Here is a 25,240-nt window from a genome sequence, read left to right on the forward strand (position 1 = left end):
AAACAACTTATGTGTGTTATAATTGAGTAACGTTTGTTGAACTGTTTTGTAAAGAATAATTGTTTCACTACTTTTATAACCACGTGTTAAATTTTTATAAAAAGGGTGCAATAAAGGACAGAGTGACGCTGCATTATTAAAAAGCTGAAAAGAAACAGCTTGATGAGGAATATTGGAGTAAATTGTGCTCCAACAAAGCTTTATCCTTTGTCGTTGTGAAAGTAATTATTTTCAACGTCGTCGCGACTCATAAAGAAACATTCTTGTGTGCGTGAATACGTACAGCTTCCCTTTGGGGCTTACTTAAAATCTACGACGTAATCCGAGGAAAGAGGATCTGATTTGGAAGGAAAAAGTTAAAATCTTAAACTGTCAACACGATTTTAAGTATTATTGTTTAGTTCTAAAAGAATCATTTTATTTATTTTGTAGTTTAAGCAATTGTTTGTACGAAATAAATAAAGCAATAAATATATTTAATTTGTGTGTTAAGCCCCAGCAATATCTTCTTCTCTAGGGTAACATATTTTAGAGGCTTAAGTGAGTATAAAACGAAAGCTCATAGCGGATTGTAGGCTATGTAGTTATTTTATTTCAATCTTCAGGAATTGTAAACTTGTATCTTGAAGATTAAAAATACATACTTGAATAGATCAGTGTTCAATGTTTTGCATTCATGCATATTGCAGTAAGCTCAAGCAGCCTTATTGCACACGAACAAAAGCTGACTCTCATATATTGTGTGTCTTAATGTCGTCTAAGACAGCCAACTTAAAACTGTTTCTAAAATATCCCATTCTTATATATATATATATATATATATATATATATATATATATAAGTCATTAATATTTGGTAGTTTCACTCAGAATATTTTGAACATTGAGTTTTTTGATGGTGCATTAAACACCAGTACATCTTTCTGAGTGTTAGCAGACATTATTATATTAGTTGTATGGGTAACCATAGGACAATCGCAGAATAAATAAAGTTGTAAACAAAACAATATGTACTGGCGCACTCCTGCTTTGTTTAACATAATTGAAGACGTGGCAATGTTAATAGTAATATATTGAGACTGTTAATATATATATATATATATGCGCTTTGAACACTTTATCTTTTGCAGTACCGCATGGTGGTGAATTGCATCAATGGGCATAGCATATAATCCTTCTCCGTGGAAAAATACATATACATACAAATTTCCATAATAATCGGTCAAATTGCACATACATAAAGGAAATACAGACAAACATTCATTTTTACATGTATAGATTTCGTCCTTTCATTCAGACGTACTATATTCAGAGATGTATAATTGTACGTAAATAATTGATAGTACATATTAACATATGTCATGACATCTTAACTCTAGATCTTAGGTTTATGTGAGTTAAATATGACATCATCTTTTGAGTCTGATAGAGCCAGAAATTGGTTTGGTGGGAGACGAGTAATTCTTCCGATGACCAATAATGAATGATATCAGTGTTGTTTGGAGAAACTTTCTACAGAGAATGGTGCTGAAATGGTGGATAGATGACATAAACTCTGGTGCATCAAAGTTAAAATAATATAGAAAACATTTTTTCTCCTATAAATAACTAAGAAAATTGAACATATTACTGTTTTGTCACATTATCCTTTTTTTAATTTATGACATCCGGGGATTCTTAAAATCAAGAAAACATTGTCTGAGAAGAGAAAGATCTTCGACAACCATCTATATCTTAATCCATATAAATCCATAAAGTAGAGGAACTTAAATATTGCCGGCTATTTTCTGGGGCGCCTTGCCGCCACAAAATTCGATCAATGGATACACATAAGTTCTCAATTTCATTTATCCATCCATATAAGGTACACTATTAGGATGTCAACTTGAATATAGAAAGGAAAGTAATTGTTTTTAACACTGCAATAACCATTGGAATTGAAAGAAATATAGCAATAATTGGATCACCCATATGAAATCTTTCTTTTTATGTCTACAACAATAATATTTGGGTGAAAAATGCTATATAAAAATTTTCAGTACTATACAGTTATGAAACATTACAAATAAGTAATAATTAATTTTATTTTATAACTTGGATATGTTTTAATTCCATTTGGAAATAAAATACTAACCCTTAATTGAACATGCATGATCTTAGAAACGTATGATTACAAAGGCTGTATATGGAAATTTAATTCCTTATTAGTTTTAATATAAAGAGTATAAGCCTCATTTTCAGTTTAATTTTAAGTTCATTGTTGTCTTTTTTTTCTTATATATCAAGAGAAACTCAATTTTTTACTGTCAAAATGAAAATAAACAAAAGTCATATAAATATATAAAAAATAATGTAAAACATGCATCAGGAAATAATCACATTATTGATAACTTCTTAACTATTTAATAAAGGTTTTATTATACAGGGTGTAAATAAAGTCCTGCACAGGTATACTATTTTCTGAACGATAACAGATAAATCAAAAAGAATTGGTACATCAACACCTACACCTAAAAAACTACTTTTTGAAAGAACCATCAGTTTTTCTGTAATACCATGACGTCCCGCAAGGAGTTAGAAGGAAATCTTAAATAGAAGCATAGATAAATATGTGCTTTATTTTAAAGGGCTTATCTAGCATAGTTAAATGCCGCAAACCGCACTCAAAAAGATTGATCCAGTACAAAATGGCGGCTGTTCAAAGGTTTTACTTGGTTACATTTTATTAGTAGCCATAACCCCAGTAAATCAAAACTGCAACCAAACGAATACTGCAGCTAAATACTACATTATGCTTGTCAGTTGTACAGAAGTGAATTATGACGTTAGTAAATCCTGAAGGGTTACAAATTTGGTCCTAATAATATTCATAAAGGGGAAAATCTAATAACAGTAACAATTAGAAAGCTCTTATATTTGGGTCGCAGTTTTGGACTTTCCTATTATCCAGTCTATTCATAGTAGGCTATTCTAGTTTTCTTGTTTTTAGTGCTGTCCAACCTTTCTATCAGTGCGCTTTAGTACAAAAGAGTTTTGTCGTATTGCTTGTAGTTTTTCAACTACACTATGTCGCTTGACGAACGTGAACGTATAACACTTCTTATGATGGTTGGTTGGGGAAACAACAGACGATCACACGAGGAAGTATGGCCATTTATTTAATGACTACTTTCACGAGAGGCAGCCAATTTCTAGAACAACTGTAGGGAGAACTGTTCAACGCTTTATGGAAAAGGAAGTGTTTCCGATCGTCATAGGTCAGGAAGGCCCGCTACTGCGACAACCGAGGACAATTCTTTAGATGTATTGCAGTCATTTATTGAGAACCCACAAGAGTCCCTACGCTCAGCAGCACAACCTCATGACATCTCTGTTACGTCTGTTAAAAAATTCTGAAAGGGTCTAATTTTAAGCATTATAAAGTTCATTTGGTACACGAACTCAACGAAGATGATTTCGATCGACGGATAGAATTTTGTGAAACTATGATGGCCAAAATAGATCGCAACGAAATTTATGTAAACAATATTTTGTTTTCAGACGAGGTGTTCATTTATGCTGAATGGAAGCGTAAACAGGCACAATTGCCGTTACTGGAGTAGTGAAAATCCTCACTGGATGCGGGAGGCACATACGCAGTATCCACATAAAGGTGAATGTCTGGCTTGGTGTGATAGATAGGTACCCAGTTGGTAGGTCCTTTCTTTATTGAAGGAAATTTAAATGCAATATCATACCAACGTTTGCTGGAAAATGAAATTACACCTGCACTTCGAAACATGTTTGGAGAACATTTCCAGAATATCTGGTTTCAACAGGACGGAGCACCCCCACACTACGGCATCGACGTAAGAGGCTATTTAAACACTGTTTTTTTGGCAACGGTGGATCGGAAGGTGGGGGACTGTAGAATGGCCAGCGCGTTCACCAGATCTGTCTCCATTAGACTATTTTGTTTGGGCTTACCTTCAGGACAACGTCTACAAAACAAAGCCTCAAAATTTAAATGAACTTGAGACAAAGAATACTTCAAGAATGTCAGACGATTCCTCAAGTTGCCCTGCAAAATTCTGTTAATAATTTTTATGTGCGTCTTTCCAACTGTCAAATAATCGGAGGTGAACAATTCGAACATTTACTCTGAAAACATTTGGTAAGTAAACATCTTTTTTTAAATAAAACCTTTGAACAGCCGCCATTTTGTACTGGATCAATCTTTTTGAGTGCGGTTTGCGGCATTAAACTCTGCTAGATAAGCCCTTTAAAATTATGCATATTTACCTATGCTCCTATTTAAGATTTCCTTCTAACTCCTTGCGGGACGTCCCCATGGTATTACAGAAAACTGATGGTTCCTTCAAAAAGTATATTTTTAGGTGTAGTGTTGGTATGTACCAAATCTTGTTGATTTATCTGTTATCGTTCAGAAAATAGTATACCTGTGCAGGACTTTATGTACACCCTGTATGCTATTCAGCTCAAATGTATTAGTGATGTTAGTATATACCAATATCAGTTAGTAATCTCATTTATTTTATATATAAAATTTTCGTGTCACAATGTGAGTCACCTTACTCATCCAAAACGGCTTTCCTGTATTTTTACCCAAATTTTAGATGCATTCAGTAGGTCTGATAATCGGCTACTATCTATTTTTCATACCCCGACGTGTTCAGGATGGTCCCAACAATTAACTTTATAAGATCACAGTTTTCAAAGCGCCTGCATATTGAACTCTATAAAATACAAGATAGTTGCGTTTATTATATAGCCTAACACTATTGAAGGCGCTAAGTTAAAACGTGTATTTTGTTTTGAAAATAAATTATTTATAGTTGAACTTAAGGCTTGACTTTTAGACCACTTTATAAAAAGTACATGTACGTCTACCTTGCGTCTTTTTTAATTTTGTTATTTTCGCAGCACACCTCAGCCTACAAAAAGTTTAAATCTTCCATCATTCATTTTCTAAATATGAGCAGTAAATACCATTGTTAAGTAATTTTAACTTTTTATTAAACTGTACTTAAATTATTGTGTATCTTTTAAAATTAACTTGATTTCCTTATTCAACCATAAACTATTCAAACGACTGCGTTGAAATTTAACATGGAGATTCTTAAAGTCCCTAGGATTAATATATGCATATTCCTATTTATAAAATCCCTCCGGGCTACGCCCCTCTGGTCTTTAAAGTAGCAACATAATCCCCCTAAAGTTCTGAAATATTAAGTAAAAGAGTATTTCTAATGTTATCAACTGTTCTGTGTAAACATTGTTTATAGCTTTAAATTGTTTTACATTTATAGTGAGTGAAAATATTTTTAACATTGTTTTAGATTTCAGCCATCAAGTAAGTACGTATCTATTTTACAAAATATCGCAAAACATAAGGTGGTCCGAATTTGACACCGAAGACTCCCTTTGAAGCAGTCGGCAAAAACTATGCTAGATGAAAATTCACTGGACTGTGCTTTTGAACTAATGTACTAAGTTCAACTCTAAATGTGCTAAAATAGTAATAACGTTTTTCAGTTAAAAAGGAAACAAACGCGTAGTTTCATTGTTAACGTAATTTTGGCTGTGCATTTTAATCAAATATTAAGTATTAGATCTAAAATATAATGTTACTATCTAACAAAGTCAATTATAATAGCCATAAATATAAAGTTTTTAAAGTATTTTCTTGATCGTGGCAACAAGGCAAACTCAACATTGGCGTAGGAAATAAAATTCACTCAAACCAGTAGTGGTCATACACGAGCAAAGCCTACTAAATTACGTGCTAAGGAGCGGGTAACTGCTAGAAGTGCAGATATAAGAGACAATGTAGTCTGACATTTACTTTACATTTAAACACTGTTATTAAACCTAAATTATTTGTCTTTTTACAAAAGTGGGGTTATCAGAGCTGTTTATGTATATTTTTTTATCAGAAAAGAGGCAAAATCAGCAATGGAAAAAACACTAATATCATAGTAAATTAAAATGACCATAAATGAACCAAATCTTTTTCTTAACCTTGGTAAGAAGGGAAACTCAACATTAGCGTCGGAAATATAATTCACACGAACCAGAAATCTTCATACAGGTTTGCAACGTAGGTTGTAGAAAAGCATCCGTGTAGAAGTATTGCTTTTTCCCACGGGCAATTATATGTGGCATGCTCTCGACTGGGAAAACCATTCAAATTGTTTGTGTTAGTTAAATATTAGCTAGCAAAACATATTGTACAACCCATTGCGTTAAGGGATTGATGTTATAATTAATAATATTATCGTATGTATCATAGATGATAATTATCTTTACAGAATATATTATATTAAATGAGAAAATATGAATGTTTAATTTTTTAAATTTTTATATTCCGTCATCGTTTACAGCGCGCCATGGACTTCCACTCATGCAACACATTTGCACATACTAATAAGAATTTATATGGCAAAGCAACGTTTGCCGGGTCAGCTAGTATATTACTAAGATATAGTATCAATCTGACCATGAACTTAAATTCATCAAACTTTCATGATATGTAATATATATATAAAGTTGAGTATATATAATATATTAATATATATTATATAATATATACTACAAACACATTTAAAGCTTTCAATTTGAATACAAATTATGAATTTCGCCTCATGCATTAATAAGTTTTTTAAAAATGGATACATAGTGCAAGAATGCTACTGTAGATAAACATATCTATGTATACAACAATTATTAATTTAATTTAATATTTTATTTATTATATGTTTCATTTTTATTGAAAGTGGTTGCTAAACAAAATCAAAGCTATTAAGTATTATTCAGATACAAAAATTCTCAAAAACTAATTAAACTTTTTATTGGTTTAAACATAAGGTGGGTCCAAATTTGACACCGAACTGTGACTCCCTTCTGAGAGTCAGTCGGCGCAAAAAACTATGCTAGAATGAAAATTCACTGGACTGTGCTTTGTGAACTAATGTATAAGTTCAACTGATCTTTAGTACCATTTAGGCATATTTAAGGAATTTATATTTCAAAACTACGACTTTAAAACCCATTTGGAAAAACAACTCGCTATTTGATGAAACTCCGAATGTAAGGGGAAGTGCGCTTAAGTTGCACCTGTGCCTAAAAGTAGCACCTCTGGTTTGTCTTTGGCAAAATGATACTGTACATACAGGCGCTCCACGAGAGACCAAAGGTGATGCTTCTAACAGTAAACTAAAGTCACGGGCACTTCACGCTTGGCGTTAATGAGGAGGAGTATTGATTGCCGTTCGTTATAAAAATCTTTCCGTTGTATTTCACAGTGCGGCGTGTTGGTTTTTGGTGATTATTCTTTTTTATGGTACCACGATCCTGTGCAAGGGTGAATACAATTCTTTATTATATCTACATAATATAGTAGGCAATCTTAGCTTTTAAAATGAAATTGTAGTTCGTTTTAAATATGCAAACCTAACCTGAAAAACACGAAGTAGTTAGTTTCAAATATGGCGATTTGCCTAAAATTGCACCGCACCGGTTGTCCCATCAGATATGCAACACTTTTTTTTTCCAGGGTGCACTTTAGTGCCTAATATGGACATATTGTTCATTTCAGATGGCGAAATAAAGGCAGGAAAATTACGGTATATGGAAAAGGAAGAGGGTTTGGAAAAGAGGGCGATTGCGTCATCTTAAGAACGTGTGATATGGGCAGTTAATGCTGTTGGTCGTGTGTACGGGGGGTGACGGAAAAAAAACATTAAAAACGTCGCCTTCGCCCCGGAACAAATACCTATCGCAAACTGATTTTAAAATGGTGTTCCGGTCGTCCCCAAAGACTTGTCAGCTGAGTTGGAAAATGAATTTGGACAGCACGTATTAGATTTAGAGAAAATTGTTTTCTTGGAGTTACCCGAGATGTGAAGAAGTTTGTGTTTCCAACTAGCTGAAGCTAATGGACTACCGCATAGATTCAATTTGGAAACCAAGATGGCAGGGGATAAATGGTATTATTCCTTATATTTCAAGGCATCCACAGTTGTCTTTACGAAAACCGGACGGCAACATTAATGGCTAAGGCCAGTGTGGTTTAATAAAGGAGAAAACGGATATTTTCTACGATACCCTGATAAAAATAGTTGATGAAAACAAAGCTGCAAGCCTCTGACATTTTCAATGTCGACGAGACTGCCCTTTTCAACCGTCCAGAGGCCACGTATTGGTTTTGGCTAAAAAAGGCAAACATCAAGTGGGGTCAATGACTAGTGCTGAAATGGGTATGCTGACAACTGGGATATTTTGTTATGAGTGCAGCTGGTGTTTTTGTACCACCAATGTATGTTTTCAACGGTTTGAGATTCAAACCCGACTGGAAAAATAGGAGCTCCTCCTGGGGACCACGTTTGACATGACTGAGGAGTAGTTGGAGCAATGCTGAGGTATTTTTGAACTGGGTTTTAAAAAACCTTTGTGTCTTTTATCAAAACCTAGTAAAGATAAAAAATGTCTCATTATTACTAGAGGGGCCTACGTCCAAAATACAAAAAATCTGGGAGGTTACAGAATATTGCCATAGGTTTCATGGGGTCATCTTGTTATCCCTACCATCACACACAAGTCATAAGTTGTAAAGATGTGGTATTGAGTAAGAAAACGCAAACATGAGAATCCAGTTATTTGAGTTTAAAAGTTATGTTGATTTCAATGTATAACATAGATAAAAGTTTTCTTTTCATGTCCATGATTGATCAGAATAAATGGATGGTTTTTATGACATTTCGTGGTAGTTTATTCTTCCGAAAACATGATTTTTAAAAGCGGTGCAATTTCGCATAATGGAGGTGCATTATTTAGGGCAACATAAAAGTGCAATTTAGGTAGAAAACTTTTTGTGTTTAATTTTAGCTCGTCAATTTTGTTAAATGGGTGACTTTTTCCAAAAATAGCCATTAGATCTTCTTTGTATAGCCCTTACATAATAACACTGAAAAAACAAAATATTCAAAAAAATTTTGTCTCCTGAAATATTACATGATAAAGTGCTTAAGCGCGAGTGCGATATAAGCGCACTTACCCTACACCTTAAGGAACAATTACATTACAAGAAACAACAAGGGAAATATTGCATATTCTCTTCGATTGCTCTCTTAGAACAATGGCAGTTACATATTACATGGAGTAACGTGTATCACAAGTTGATGTTAAATATACATTTCCTAGTTCTTTATTCAGCCTCACAAGTACAGAAACTTACATAATTGAAAAAATAAACTTTCTCTATGTTAAAATTCTATGCGTAAAATGTCCTTAAACATTTAATACTGGTAACGAAAAATACTAACGCTTTACTTTAATTATTAAAATAAGTTAAATTAAAAGTAGTGACTGTAAAGTGCTATCTATCACAAGACACCAAGCATTCATAGATTTTTGGATAATAGTACAAAATCAATCCTATGTTAATTAAATGTGGCGAAAGCTTATGTTATTTAGCTTTACAAGCGATTAAGATTTTGGATTGCAACATTTGTTTTTAATGTGTGGTAGATGGAAATAATTTTACTGTGAAAGAACATAAATAACAAAGAGTTTTTTACATATGTTAATGCTTGCTAGTGTAATATATCGAACTATATATAACTTGCTTCAATTTAATGGATCTTGTAGAGACAAATGTGTAAATAATATGTTTAAATAATACACAATTTTATATTATGCACGATTTATGATTACTTATCGATTAAACGAACTAACAAATAAGACGTTTAAACATAAGAATTACTGGTTAAAAATGCTAAAAAAATATATTACAATTATATAAAAAACTTATTTTCTTACGGGTTTAATCTAATTAATCTACGCATGCTATCTCACTTTTTTGTGTTTCTTGTTGTTCAAATTTAGAATACTAGAACGCTGTAATTTAATTAGTATCTATCATTTTAACGTTATAGTACTCAACATTTAATAAAATCAATTGAAATTGTTTGTAAAGGTGATTTAAAGTATTGCTCTTAAAGATTCGCTCAAACCATGGAAAGTGTCAAATACTGTGTATAAGGTCATAACTGTATATTCTATAAGTGGTACTAGGTAATTTCCATCTAAGACCCATCCAGCTAACAGGTATCAAAATAACAGCAAGCTGAGACTTAGTTACTAGCATAGGTCGAATGGTATTATATGGTCTATGAAGCACCATCTTTTCTCCCTACCATATACGCATTTATTACATAAAAATCGATATTGTTTAAAAAAACTAGTTTAGGCATATATGCACAAAATATCGCGAATTAGAACTGATTTGTTCACTCAAAACCACAAAAGGACCACAAAGTTAAACTAGACTGCGCTAATACGTACAAATACTATAATGAGAAAAATAAAAATGTTATCAAATGTCAAAAACGGACCCAAATACGGATTCCCCGGTTCACACCGTTGTGAATTCAGGAGCAGTACCCTACTTTAACCACCACGGCGGCGACGCCCCAAAATAATATTTATTATGATGAATTAACTATATCCGCAAGCTTTTTAGTAACAGCTTAATAAAATCACATCATTGTTTTCAGTCGTTCCCCCCACCCCCCCCCCCCCCCACCCCCCCCCCCCCCCACCCCCCCCCCCCCCCACCCCCCCCCCCCCCCACCCCCCCCCCCCCCCACCCCCCCCCCCCATGTGTATGTTTAGCATATTCATGACCTTACTTTGAAAAAGTTAAAACTTTATTTAGACGTTTATGCAAATGTAACAACTTATTAAAACGTTGTTGAGTTTATTATCAAGCAAATGAAAACAATAAATTTAAAACATACTTAGGATAAAGATTTTTGTACTGCAGAATTGGAATTAGTATAATTAATTGGATAAGTGTGGTTTAAAGTGTACAGTATATGATGGATATTGATAGGATGAGGAGCCTCATCAAAGATCGTGGGTATATTCCATTTTGGGATATTGTAAGGCCACTGAAAGATGTGACAACACATTATATCAATTAAAAATTGTATTAACATAATAATGTAAGGAGATTTCAAGTTACTAGTAATGATATATATTTTACTGTGGTAGTTAAGTTGATAGATGAAAAAATAAACATTTGTATGATGGTAGATATTTAGATTATTTTTAAATTCTGAATACATTTCTGGAGTACAATTTGATTATTTATATTATGTTCCATCAATTTATTCACAGGATTAAATGCTCGAAAATAAAAGATCTAAATTATAATTTAATTGATTATAATATTCTAATTCTATAAATATAATTTGATTATATGGCGTGACGTATTAGTGGTATTCACTTTTCAAAGTAAATGTTCTCTTCCTTCCTAAGCTATATATTTTAGTCTTGAATTAAGAGCCATATAAACTAAATAATAAAGAATGAGTGATAAATAGGCACGATATACCTCGGTAGTAGTTAAAAGGTATATATACGAGGTATCATCTCCGCTGCACCTAATGGTAATAAATCTCGTTGGGTTAATACACGTTTTCATTTGAAGAGGAAAAATTGTACCAAAGATGAGACTAAAATATGTTGTTTACTTTAGATTTTCCATTTACAAAATCTGTGTGTGATTATTATGAACCACAGTTTTTATATGGTTTAGAAACACAATTTTTGTTTTATTAACGATGGCATTTGCACTTATTTATATATTTGCAAACACTTTCAAATAAATAAGAATGGATAACAAACATGAATATAATTGTATGAGTAATTATTTTTTGTAATAAAACAATTATGGGACCTTTTCAAATTTTACTGTACAATTTCTAGAAGTTATTTTACTTTGTTATAGTAGTTTTCTCTGTTTTCCGATCGTTTGCTAATTAGTTCTAGAATGTTGGTACTCGTCCTAATAGATCAGCTCTTGTGCACCGCCATTTCACTTCTCTGCCGTCGATGCGTTGGTGGTTACGCTTGTGTCCGTGTCATTTTATTGTGTGATGTGATTCTGTTCGTTTGGCATAATATCTACTAACTCTATTGTGACCAAGGACCATGGCTTCTTCGATGCCTGAAATTGGAAGTAAAATCAGCCTTATATCGAAAGCCGATATCAGATATGAGGGCAAACTATTTACGGTGGACCCAAATGAATGTACAATCGCACTATCCCATGGTAAGCCCACCAGATTGATTTTTTATTTGAATATGTTTGTTACTGTATTCATACTTTAATTTGCTGTAATGTGTACTTTCTTACTTCTAGCGCCTTTTAATTTTCTTTAAATATTGGTTTCAAGAATGGTTTATAATTAATAAATGGTTTCTTAAAATTTTGTAGAACAAAAGATCCATTTGCCTTTTATGCCTGATTGGACATGATTTTTTCAGGAATGGTTACAATAAGTGTAGGTATGTCTATACATGTTACTACAAATTGTATTTAACTCCATTTGAAGATAATCGTAATTTATTTTTGGAACTGACTTCTGATTCACTTGATTGCTTGGTAGCCTATGTCAAATCAAAATATTGGATTGAAGGGATTTATTTCTTTATAATAAAAATTCCTTTGCCTTACAGTTTATAAAACTTGTTGTTTATTAAAATAGGTCAACCTTAGTTTCAAGTCCTACTATTGTTTTACATAGTACATATGCTTTGGGGTTACTAATCAAAACATTGGAATAATTTTGAAATTGTGAGAATGAGAACCTCTATAAACTATTTTAAGTTATCTTTTTTCTATGAGAGTAGGCCAATTGGGTAGGGTACGATAAGCGGACCCGGTTTTTTTTTTATATCGAAGAATGTAATCATCGATACCTAATATTCGCATCTCAAATCCTAGACTATTAATCGATATAAGATTATCTATAGTCTTCAATAACAATGATATGTTTTAAATTGAAATATGGATTTAATATTTACAGTAATTATTATAAGCAAAATTAGGAAAACTGAAGACGACAATATTTGCTCCTCTCACAGTTACAGTTGTTTCTTTCCCACAAATTTCACATAATGGATTTTTCTGTACGAGTCCAACATGTTGAAGTCACGTAAAACATGTCTTATCATATCTCAAAGTAATGTCGTGTAGTTTTCTAAAATTGACTGCCATTTTTAATAATCTAATGTTACTTATATGTAAAATTGAAATATTACCTTACATGTATTATTTGAAAGTGTTCACAGCTGTTGATATAGATTATTTAAGTTATTTGTTCAAAATAATTATTTAAGTTATTTGTTCAAAATAATTATTTAAGTTATTTGTTCAAAATAATTAATTAATATCGATTGATTATATCGGTGGTTATGATTAAGTAATATCGTTTGCCAATTTCGATATAAAAAACCGGGTCCACTTATCGTACCCTACCCGGCCAATTCCTTTTTAACAGTGGATCATTTTAACTATTTTATTATTAGCTATACTAATTATTTAAACCTACAAAATCAAATAAACTAACCTAATTCTTACTTAACCCTTTGAGTGCCGCTGCACCATTATATCAGGCCTTGTAAATTGCCAGCATTAATTGGCTCGACGATCCTTATTTGGGTGATATTCAGTATACTGCATTACAGTAAGCAGCCGCTACCACAATCAAACTGGGGTACCATGTTATCGATTAAATAGCCTAAACTATTGAAAATAGTTTAAGAACATTGGGTTATAATTGTTATTTACAATTACTTTTTGCTAGCTCTTTTTAATGTAATGGATAAAAATATTGTTCTAAATAATTTCAAAATAACATCATATGTATGGTATCTGATTTATAACTGAAATCACAATGGCATGTGTTATTCATGTCACAAGCTGTGAGACACGTTTATCCTCTTAACATTTTAAAAAGTAACTAAGAGGTTTTGGTAGGTACTTCTTGTACTGCAGCCATTTAATATACACAGTGGTTGCAGTATAACAAGAATCCATCACAATTGAATTAACCATTGATTAGGGGTTTGCAATCACTTTGTTGCACTTTGCAAAACGAACAAAGAAAATGCAATGCTGTTGAGAAAAGATCTCGCACAGTTGTGACGAAAGCGAGAAAGAACAAGTAACCGCAAAAAGTATATTGAATTTTAAAAATCAGTTTACAAAGATGCAAATATTGTTTTTCAATGATATTAAGATCATATTCAGGGTGGGGCAGAATAGACTCCCTAGTTTCATTCAGTCACTGTAGAGCTCGAAGGTCAGTTAGTGGAGTGTGAGTATTGGCATTTTGTGGGGGAAAGGCGCAATTTTCGTTGTCACTATGCAGGGGACTTACATTCGAGTAATCATATAGCTGCATTCGGTGTAACGATTAATGTCCTCTTTTTGTTTTTTCCTCATCGGTCATCGGAATGATAGTTAGTTACGCATGGCTAGTAGCACTGTTTACTTCGTTCTGTAATTAATTGTGTTTTGATGTAAAAACAAATTATGAAATGGTTTTCAATTTACATTTGTTAATGTAAATATTATTATTAATGACAGTATTTATTTTTTGATGTTCTCATATCAACGAGCATTTTGTTTGTTTCATTGTTTCCAGTATTGCTGCTGCAAAGTGCTTAACAATTTGACGATCTACTTTTAACATTAGTTTATTGTGGAAAAATTTAATATAATGCAGGAATTTTGTGTATAATTTGATGGCCTTCCATTTAGGTTAAGTGTTGGTTTTGCAACGTATGGTGTATAGTTAAAAAAAATTGAACATTTGGACAATTTTTAATGAAACTCACAAGTTTTTAAACAATTTCGTACTAACAAATTAAAATACATATTGTATTTTGCTTTTACTACAAAAATTATATACTATATTCTTAATATTATTGCTAAAAAAAATATAAGAATTGTCAATTGGTTATTGAGCAACAATTTTTTCCAATAAGCTTGTAAATATACCAGCGAGCGGAGGTATTGTCGGAGTCGTTGTGCGGCTATCGTTTACAGTACGCCGGGTAGAAGTGCATGTAGATCATCTAGGCTTAAGTGTTATAGTTATGGAACTTTAGGAACCATATCTAAATCTAACTCCTCAAAAGATTTATAACAAATTAAGAAATGTAGTTGATAAGTATCCAACAAACATTTTCAAAGCTAAATTGTATACTTGGTTACTGAGGAATCCTTTTTATGATCTGAAGTTGAGTTTTTTAGTATTCATGAAGTGAATTTCTAGTTTTCCATTTCTTCCTGTTTATTCTTATTTCTTTCTTCTTATTTACTATACTTTGTTTCATGTATTGTAAAAAAACAGTGTTTTGTATAACATTGTAATGTTTTTAATTGTATAATATTTTAATGTTTTAATTGTATAATATTTTAATGTTTTTAACTTCGTAGATAGGTGCTAATATTATAGGTTATAGTTTTATTTACAATTTTACAGTCCATTTTAAATAGCTTGTAATAGGGATTGATCAGGATGTTGTTTAGTACCTAAGTTTATTCCGTTGTATCATTTATGAAATTGTATTATTTATTATGTAGGTATGAAGATAGGTGGAAGAGAGAAATTCTTGGCAACTTTTGTTAAATATGTTTAAATGTTAGATTAATAATATTGCCTCCAGACTATACCACTTAGGTGTATATTTGACTTTGCGGATGCATTTTTGTAAGATGGCAATAAACATATATTTATTTATTTATAATGGTTTCAGTTCACTTATAAATGAATACACTAGAATAACACATATCTCTTCTTCTTGTCTAGACCGCATTTTTATAAGGCATAAAAATTTGAAAATATTTAAGACCGGAATTTTTCATATTAATATTACAGATCACAGTTTAACAGCTCTAATTGTCTTAGATGAAAAACCGACATTACCAAAAAATGAACTACTTGAATTAAGAAAGATACATTTTGAGAAAGTAAAAGATAAGTTGCTTGTTGAAAATTGGAACGATGTTTACGTGGCTGAGGGTGTAGATGAGGCCATGGATGAATTTTATAAAGCCATGAACAGAGCTATATTAGAAAGTACAGAAGTTAAAATAATTCCCCCAAAAAGAAATTCTTGGCAACTTTTGTTAAATATGTTTAAATGTTAGATTAATAATATTGCCTCCAGACTATACCACTTAGGTGTATATTTGACTTTGCTGATGCATTTTTGTAAGATGGCAATAAACATATATTTATTTATTTATTTTATTTATTATTAGTTTATCTTTTCCTCATCAAAGCTGGTTAGGGGGAGATCTAGTGGCAGATCCACGGGAGATAATTAGTCCTCTAGAAAGTTGTCCTCTTCTGGTCGCGATGACACGAGGTTATACACTATAATTTAAAAATAGGACAGTCATGTTTCTAACACAGCCTCAGGTACAGTAGATAATAAATGGTACATTTGAACAAGATTAAATTTCTCACCATATTGAGCTGATTTGTTCGTTTTTCCACCTCATGGTTAGATCAATTTTTCTCCATTTTCATTTCTCAGTGATTGTATGGTTCTAACCTCGATTGCGCTTTAGCTAAGTAAAAATTGTTTTTAAATTATCAAGTTTTAAACTCATGCTTGAGCTTAATTTGATTAGTAAGAATATTTTTATAAGACACTTTATTTTACTTACTTTTTTTTTTTTTTTTTTTTTTTTTTTTTTTTTTTTTTCTTCCTTGGGGCGGCCTACTGCCATGCACTTAAGCCTCAAGGGCCTTTTGCGCACCCCGAAAACACCATACTCTTACTCCCATGGCCATGGCCCTAGGTGGTATTTGGCCTCGCCAACCAGCTGCCTCCATCTCTCCGTGTCTTCACAATCCCCCTGACCCGCTCTCAATTTCCGCAAGTCCTTCTCCACCTGGTCCTTCCAGCGATTTTTGGGTCTACCTCGAGGTCTTCTTCCAACTGGATTGTGTTTCCAAACCTCTTTAATCAATTTATCATCCTCCCTCCTCATCACATGGCCTGCCCACCGAAGTCTCTTGCTCTTTGCTTCTCCTACAACGTCTGGAGATTGAAACATCTCTCTGATTTCTTGGTTGTGCCTGATTCTCCATCCATCTCCATCTCTAATAGGTCCGAAAATTTTCCTCAAAATTTTATTCTCGAATGTAACCAATCTCTTTTCTGCCTGTTTATCTATAATCCATGTCTTTGCTCCATAGAGAAGAACTGGTCTTATAACAGTCTTATATATTCTTAATTTTGTTTTGTAAGACAGTAATTTTGATTTTAAAATATTATTTAATGCGTACATGCTTCTATTTGCCAAATTTATTCTATTTTGGATTTCTATTAGTTCATTACTCTTTGAATTAACTATTGCTCCGAGGTATTTGAAGTAAGAATAAATACATTTAAGTAAAAACGTATTGTGTTAAGTAATATTTGAATGAGTAGCAGAAAATGTTTCCTCTATTAACTTTTACATTAATTGGAAATTAGGTACTTTGGTGTTATACAGAGACCACTCTGCCTCTATCAACTACTTGTCACAACGCGATATAAGTTTGTTTATATTAGGCTATCATAAATATGTTACTGTAGTAGTAATGTTAACCTATATGAACACTCATGTAATCTGAGCTTTAATAATGGGTACTATTTTAAGGAATGTTTTTCATTTTTGACAGAAGTGCGGGGTCCGCACAGGGCATTTTACGTGACAGATTGTCTTACGTGATGTGATGCTGGAAAAGTATTGATCGGAAATGCCTCTGTCATCATTGTGAGCGGGCTTCATTGGCTATATATACTGACAAAAAAATATAACCATCCCTCCAGATAGTACCCTACATTCAAGCTCAGATTTTGTGAGGGTTAACTTTACCTTTTTCTACTTAAAATACATACGTATATACAGGGTGTATATTATGTCTGGAAACACCCAAATATATCCTTTAATAATTTAAATATAAATTTGAAACTCTTACAATCGTGATAGAGATTGGGCATCTACTTTTTTGGAACAATGTTTTGTTATGTCACACCAACGGGGGACGTCCTGCCGAGAGGTATCGTGAATATTCTTAATGGAAGCCTATACCTTGTGATACATAATTTTAAAGGTAATAGCTTACTGAATTGAATGCCACAAACCGCATCTCAAAGGAATTATTCTATCAGAAAATAGAGCATTTTTAGTATAGAAAAATTTACTGATGTTCAACAATGTAATTTTAACATGGTTCTTGCCACAAAATGTGTTACACTAATTTTTTAGCATTTTTTAAATGTTCAATTAAAATAAAATAAACAATTTATTTTTAAGCTGGTTTCATTAGTACAAATTTACCAGTTTTTATTACAATGAATAAAACTTATGAGTCACTTTCTCTGATTACTTATGAATCTGTAAATTGGTGTTTTCCAGTCAGCAGGAAGGTTTAAAGAGAACAAAGGTCACTAGCCTATGAGAAACATTATTGTGTTATTAATCATCTGGTCTACTACAGGTTTTCAGTTTTGTTGAGCATGGAGCTTTCACTAGACAGGTCTAAGCTTGGGAATTACAAATGGACAAAGGTCATATCATTCCTGGTCGAGTTAATCAGTGTCTCTGAAGCATTGCTGTCAACAAGTTATCTAATTACAGTAGTTCAGTTTTTATTTGGCATTTTTAATGGAATTGTCTGAAAGAGAACGAATTACTCTGTTGATGATGCGAGGGTATGGCCATCGTCAAAGATCTTATCGGGAAGTTTGTAATTTGTTTAATGACACTTTCCCAGAAAGGAATCCCATAAGTGTTTCAACAATATCAAAAACTATTGAGCGTTTTGAAATGACAGGGAGTGTACGTAATCGGCCAAAGTCGGGTAGGATACAATCTGCAACAGATGAAGAACATGCACTAGATGTTTTGCAAACATTTATTGAAGACCCACATACATCGCTCAGAAAAGCTGCACAAGCAACATGATATGCACCCTATGTCTGTGAGTAAGATTTTTAAAATTAATAAATACAAACCATTTAAAGTTCATTTAGTCCAACAGTTAAGTGAGGATGATTACGACAGAAGAGTTGAGTTTTGTGAACTTGTGATGCGCAAATGAGATGACAATAGAGATTTTCTGACCAACATACTATATTCTGATGAGGGCAACTTTTTTCCTAAATGGCAATGTTAACAGGCACAATTGCCCGTTACTTACTGGGCTAGTGAAAACCCACATTGGATTACTGAGTCCCATTCACAGCAACCACAAAAACTGAACGTATGGTGTGGAATTTTAGGTAACAAAATTGTTGGACCCTTTTTCATCAATGGAAATTTTAAATGCCGAACTTTACTACAATATGCTCCAAAATGAAATAATCCCAGCTATTCAAATTGCATCAGGAGAATTACTTTGATAATGTATGGTTTCAGCAGGATGGTGCTCCACCCCATTATGGGAGACAGGTAAGAGAGTATTTGGATTTAAGGTTTCCTCATAAATGGATTGGCCGAAGAGGAGAAATCGAATGGCCTCCAAGATCTCCGGGATTTGTCACCAATCGATTATTTTCTATGGGGTCATTTAAAATCCAATGTTTATAGAAGAAAGCCTCATAATTTGGAAGACCTAAGAAACAGGATTATAGAGGAGATTGCTTTGATAACTGAAGAAATGTTTAGGCAACTCTGTCGAATCATTTTACACAAAGATTGGCTCATTGTCAAACCGTAGTAGAAGGAACACAGTTCGAACAATTGCTTTGACACCAAATGCAGGTAAAACGTTTGTTGTAAGACTTTTCTAACAGCATACATTATTTTTTATTTGTAATAAGAAATCAATAACATAAGTATTTCCATAAATTGTACTGTAATAAAAACTGGCAAATTTGTGCTAATAGAACCAGCTTAAAATGAAAATTTTTGTTTTATTTAATTGAACATTTAAAAAAATGCTAAAAAATTAGTGTAACACATTTTGTGGCAAGAACCATGTTAAAATTACATTGTTGAACATCAGTAAATTTTCAATACTAAAAATGCTCTATTTTCTGATAGAATAATTTCCCTTGAGATGCGGTTTGTGGCATTCAATTCAGTAAGCTATTACCTTTAAAATTATGTATCACAAGGTATAGGCTTCATTAAGAATATTCACGATACCCTCGGCAGGACGTCCCCCGTTGGTGTGACATAACAAAACATTGTTCCAAAAAGTAGATGCCCAATCTCTATCACGATTGTAAGAGGTTTTTCAAATTTTATATTTAAATTATTAAAGGATATATTTGGGTGTTTCCAGACATAATATACACCCTGTATATATATTTTCCTACTTATATTGCTTAATAACAAGTAGTAGATAGGGACATTTACTCCGTGTAATGCCAACGTACCAAAATTAAATAAACTGTCAGATCAGAACAAGCCCTGGCTTACTTGTTTATTATTATCAGATTGGATGTAGAGCTCCAAATATGATAATTTTTGTGCTGAAAGAGGTCATAGTAAATACTATCCTTACAAAAAGTTAAGCACGGCGCCCACTGTGACAGGCCCTTGAGGCGACTGTGCCGGTGCTGAGTGGGCCGAGTCCGCTTGGGCCAGGCTGCTCACAGTGGGTGCGTGTCCATTTGATCGTATGTATTTTGACAGAGTATAAAAGACTGGGGTGGGCTGGGCTCGACCGGTCGCAGTTGGCGGGTGTTCATTTGATTGCGCGTATTTCAACTTCACAAAAAGGACGAGCCGGCAGCAGTGGACAGGTGTCTTTTGATTGCATCAATTTTGACTTCACTGGGCCGAGCGGGTCGCAGTGGGCGCCATGCTTAATCCTTTAATTTTACTTGGTATTTTGAAGGAGTGGTTTTTTTTAGTTTAGGGCTTTTCAAACATCTAGTTTCAAAAGAAAGAACTTACGGATTTATATCAATGTGAGCCAATTTGACAATCCCACTAATATTATAAATGCGAAAGTTTGGATGTTTCGAGGTTTGTCCTCGAATCACGTTGAAACTGCTCTACGGATTGTGCTGAAATTTGCAACAGGTATAGATTTTGCTCTGAATTAACATTTAGAGTGCTTTTTACCACCCATAACACATTCATTTCACCAAATAAAGTCGAATTCAAGTTGAAAAATTAGTTTGTTTTTATTCGAATGGTATGATAAGAACAAAACGTATTTTGACAGCTATAGTTCGACAAACTTTCTGAAACATCTGTTTACATTTGAGTTTTATCATTAATAAGTAAACAGTGCTTTCCCCCCCCCCCCCTTGGGGCGGCCTACTGCCATGCACAAGTGCTTTTCGGTAGTGTAATGCAGATAGTAAATAAAACATAAATATATAAATTTTACTCCAGATTGCGCCAGTGACGAATTAAAATCATCTAATGCATTAAATGCTATTATAAAACTAACCTTAATGAACAAAGTTATGAATGTTTTCACATAAGTTACTTTAAACTGGTGGGCTTCCTTGACATTATGATATTACATTTTAACAATGGCTTACGGAAAAACAGACAAATGAATACTAACATACCTTAATGTTTCATTCTTTCCCTGGCTACAGTCCAAAAAACAAGTGTAACGCAAAACTTTAATAACGATTATTTTGGAATGTTGCATAACCTTAATAAGGATTTCCCCCTTATACCGGAAGTACATAAGAAGTAGGTAGGACTTCCCCTAGGTCGTAATAGGCTTTTCAGTCCTAGCAAACTCAACTATGCCAACACGATTTTGACCAAAATAGATTTCCGAGAACCATATAATCGAACGTATATAGTTTTTTAATCGAGGCAATATGGCAAGCTAACCTGTGACATATTAGGTAAGTGAATTTAAACGGTCTTAAGTAGGCACTTTTTAACCGAAGTAGGCATCTCGGTCCTATGTAAGTATATATATTTTTTCTTCGTCAGAACAAGGCAAACTCTACTATGGTACTGGAAATATCTTGGACTTGAAATATATGACAAGGGCTGGAAATATACGCTTTTTGACCAAAGTAAGTTTCCGAGACCTGTGTGATCCGAGATTTGTGTTTTCTTGATCGGGATTACAAGGCAGATTCAGCTGTGACGTTATGTATATAATTAATTAGAACCAGAAATGCTCCTACACGTGCTAAACATGATATAATAATTAAGTTAAACTCTGATACTATTTACCACGAACTTAAATAATATCTACCTGTTGTATGCCTACTTACGTTTTAAAATGTTTGTAGGACTCCCATCATATTACATCATAATTGCCATCATATTACATCATAATTGCTTTTTATAAGGACTTTGGTTCTAAAAATTGTGTGCGAAGCCGCGGGTAACAGCTAGTATGAAATAAATGGATAGACTATTTCTCTTACAGACCAATAAATTTAATTTAAATGGATCCCCTTTTAATCTTGACAGAGAGGAATATTGTCAAATTACCATGAAGTTACTACCAGAATTGTAATGATACGACTTTGACTATAATACAGCTTAGTGGCTAATGTATAGGCCTATGCTATATATATATATAATGATTTTTTTTAATATTAAATATGTTGTAGCCTATTGTTCCAATCTGCCACAGACTTGTCCAAATAACTTATGCCTCTCAATGTGAAAAAATAGTTTTTAGTTTTGATCTGAAACGTATTACTGTATTATTTATTTATGTTGTTTAATATATAAAAAAGAGTGTAAAGATTATCACATTGGAGCCTGTGCTCAGGCCAGGTTAGAAGGCTGGCTGTTCTTCAAGTATAATGCCAGTGTTCAAGAATGGCTGAGGTAAGGACACAGTGAATAAAGTTTACCATTTAAAAACAAAATGAACATTTTATGAAATGCATACAATAGTGTTTGTGTTTACAGGCATTACATTTCTTAATCCTTCACTTTTTCTTACGCATTTACCTATTTTTTTTATACTTTTCTCAGTCAGCCTATTTCAATAAGTATCTGTTATAGCCTATATCAAGTCAAATGTGACATAAATTGGAATATTTTGACAATTTATTACTAGACTTATTATACAAATATTATCAAATTTTTACTGGTCATGACAGTAGTTTCATTAAGATGCAATAAATCTACTTGAGCAAAAGAATCTTTTCTTTCAAAAAAAGGCATTTTAAAGTAATTAAAAATCTTTTTAGATTTAACAATATTAGGAAAGAAATTAAATACCTTATTGCAGTATTATGAAATTTTGTGCAGTATATATATTTTTTTAAAAAAAGAAAGAAAAGGTTTAGAATAAAAAAAATTGTTACATTGCAAATTATTTAAGAAGTTTGTTGAGGGAAAAAACAAATAATACACAGAATTGGCTTTTAGTTATCGTACAAGTTGAAACATTTTAAATCATAGAAAGTTTTAAAATGTACTTTTTTCCTTTGTGTATAAATATTTTTTATATTTTAAATTAATGAAGGGAGGATTCAATTTATAATGAAAAACAATCTATCAACCACATTGAAATTGACTAACCTCTGATACCAATAACTAAATTGGTCTCACAAACAATGAAATTATAATTTTAATAGTATTGTCTCTGAGATGGTTATTTCATGTAACCTTTACTAATCTCTACACCAAATTTGGTTGCATTTGGAAATTTGTAATCCATCTACAGATAAATTTAATGCATCTATCTTTCGGACTGCAGTTATATTAGCAGTTAATATTAATGATCAAATGTATCATACACTATTGTTAAGAGCATTAAGACCAATTTTGTGTGGAATTAAAATTTTACAGCTTTTTAAAATATCTTAAAAAATGTTCTTTTTTCTTGTGTCTTAGTATTTTCTAAAGAAAGTAACTAAGCACTAAAAAAGATAAAATACTGAAATTCATGGCATTCTATCCATTTGAAATTTTCTTTAATTAATGTATCACATGACTAGGTTTGTACGTTTTGAGATATTTTCTATACTCCCAAAAACAGTTTTTGAAAAACCCAGTATGTCCCCTTCAATTTATTTGAATAATATATCTTTCTTACATTATAACTTACTACAAACTTACAAAATTTCAAAATGTAATGAATGTGGGTTCTCATTTAAAAGAATATTTTACTACTGGTGTACACGCCAGTTTGGTGTGAGTTCCCATTACTATGTACATTATGTACATCCTGTATTCCATAATAAGTTAGGTGTTAAATTATCGCCCTCGACCAATTAATGTTTTATGTGTAATTTTGTTAATACTATTAAATTTTTAAATATAAGTACTAACCTTGAATCTTTTGGTTGCAGCTAAACTAAGACCATGTGTTTAAGTGTAGGCTTATTATATATTATTAATTTTAGAACAGACTATAACAATTTTTGTCTCATGAGATTTCAAGATTATGGAGTTTTTAAATGTTGGAATATGTTATGAGTGTATCATCATTATTGTCATACCATCAGTGTTGCAAAAACCAACCTTCTAAACTAATAATGTGTCTCCAGTTAAATATATAAAGATGAAAGCCACCTGTGACATAAATCCATTTGTCTTCAGACTACTCTAAGCTGGGATATTATTATTTTTGTCACAAAACAAAAATTCTGTTTTGCTCAAACAAATTTTAATGATTGATTAAAAAATAAACAAATAAATTTACAACACATACATTATTTTGACTGTTCACAAGGATAGAACATTTTATGCAAACATTAAAGAATATCCCAAATGCTATTGTGTTACTTGGATATTAAGTAGAATTTGGGAATTCATAGGTAAAAAGCCAAAATACCAATTTTGCTATTTTATTTTAAAATTGTAATAAATATAAGCTTTGCTCTGTATTCTGTTGGTAATAATTTAACACGTATTTTACAGAGATCTCTCGCAGTGGTAGCAGTGAATAAATATAAACAAGAACATTTACTTTGTACAGACTAGTTACTGTGTTATATGGATTGTTATCAGTAGTAAGAGGAAACTTACATAGAATTAGTTATGTAGACCTAGTTTGAACTTGTTTATAAGAATTTGTTAGGACTATTTAAAAGTATATTTTACACTATAGAGATAATCATATCAAATAAGAATATACAAATAGAAAATCATGTATAGTCTTTAAGGATGATTAAATATTTGTTCTTTAATAATTAGGCCTAACACTGGTTTTTTAAACATATTAAGATTTACTGTATAGTATCTTGTTGGACAAAATAAGAACTGTCTGAGTCTTGGCAGCAGTTTATTGAAAATGTTTTAAAATTAATTCACTGAGAACTTGTGGCAAATAAAGGAATTTATGGCTGCTACACAAGGCAGACTGGTGGGCTGCCCACCCTGTATGTTACAAAATGTAAACTTTTTGTAATGATAACGATTGCATGTCCTAAATCCCATTATTTCACCATAACAAAGAATGTCCTTTAAATACTTAGAA

The 25,240-nt window shown here is 32.3% G+C and overlaps 1 protein-coding gene across 4 annotated transcripts in view; it reads left to right on the top strand.

Annotated features, from left to right (window-relative positions):
- Nucleotides 1–11,873: 11,873 nt before the first annotated feature.
- LOC124353804 (protein LSM14 homolog B-like) overlaps nt 11,874–25,240 on the top strand; it is a 34,100-nt gene continuing 20,733 nt past the window's right edge. For 3 of the 4 annotated variants that reach the window (XM_046803804.1, XM_046803805.1, XM_046803806.1), the window contains exon 1: nt 11,875–12,117. In XM_046803804.1, the coding sequence (XP_046659760.1) occupies nt 11,997–12,117 (121 nt within the window). In that variant the 5' untranslated portion in view covers nt 11,875–11,996. Of the gene's footprint in view, nt 12,118–25,240 lie in introns of all 4 variants that reach the window. The other variant, XM_046803803.1, reaches the window with a different exon arrangement.

Source organism: Homalodisca vitripennis, chromosome 2 (genome assembly GCF_021130785.1).
Source record: "Homalodisca vitripennis isolate AUS2020 chromosome 2, UT_GWSS_2.1, whole genome shotgun sequence".
NCBI classification, from domain to species: domain Eukaryota; kingdom Metazoa; phylum Arthropoda; class Insecta; order Hemiptera; family Cicadellidae; genus Homalodisca; species Homalodisca vitripennis.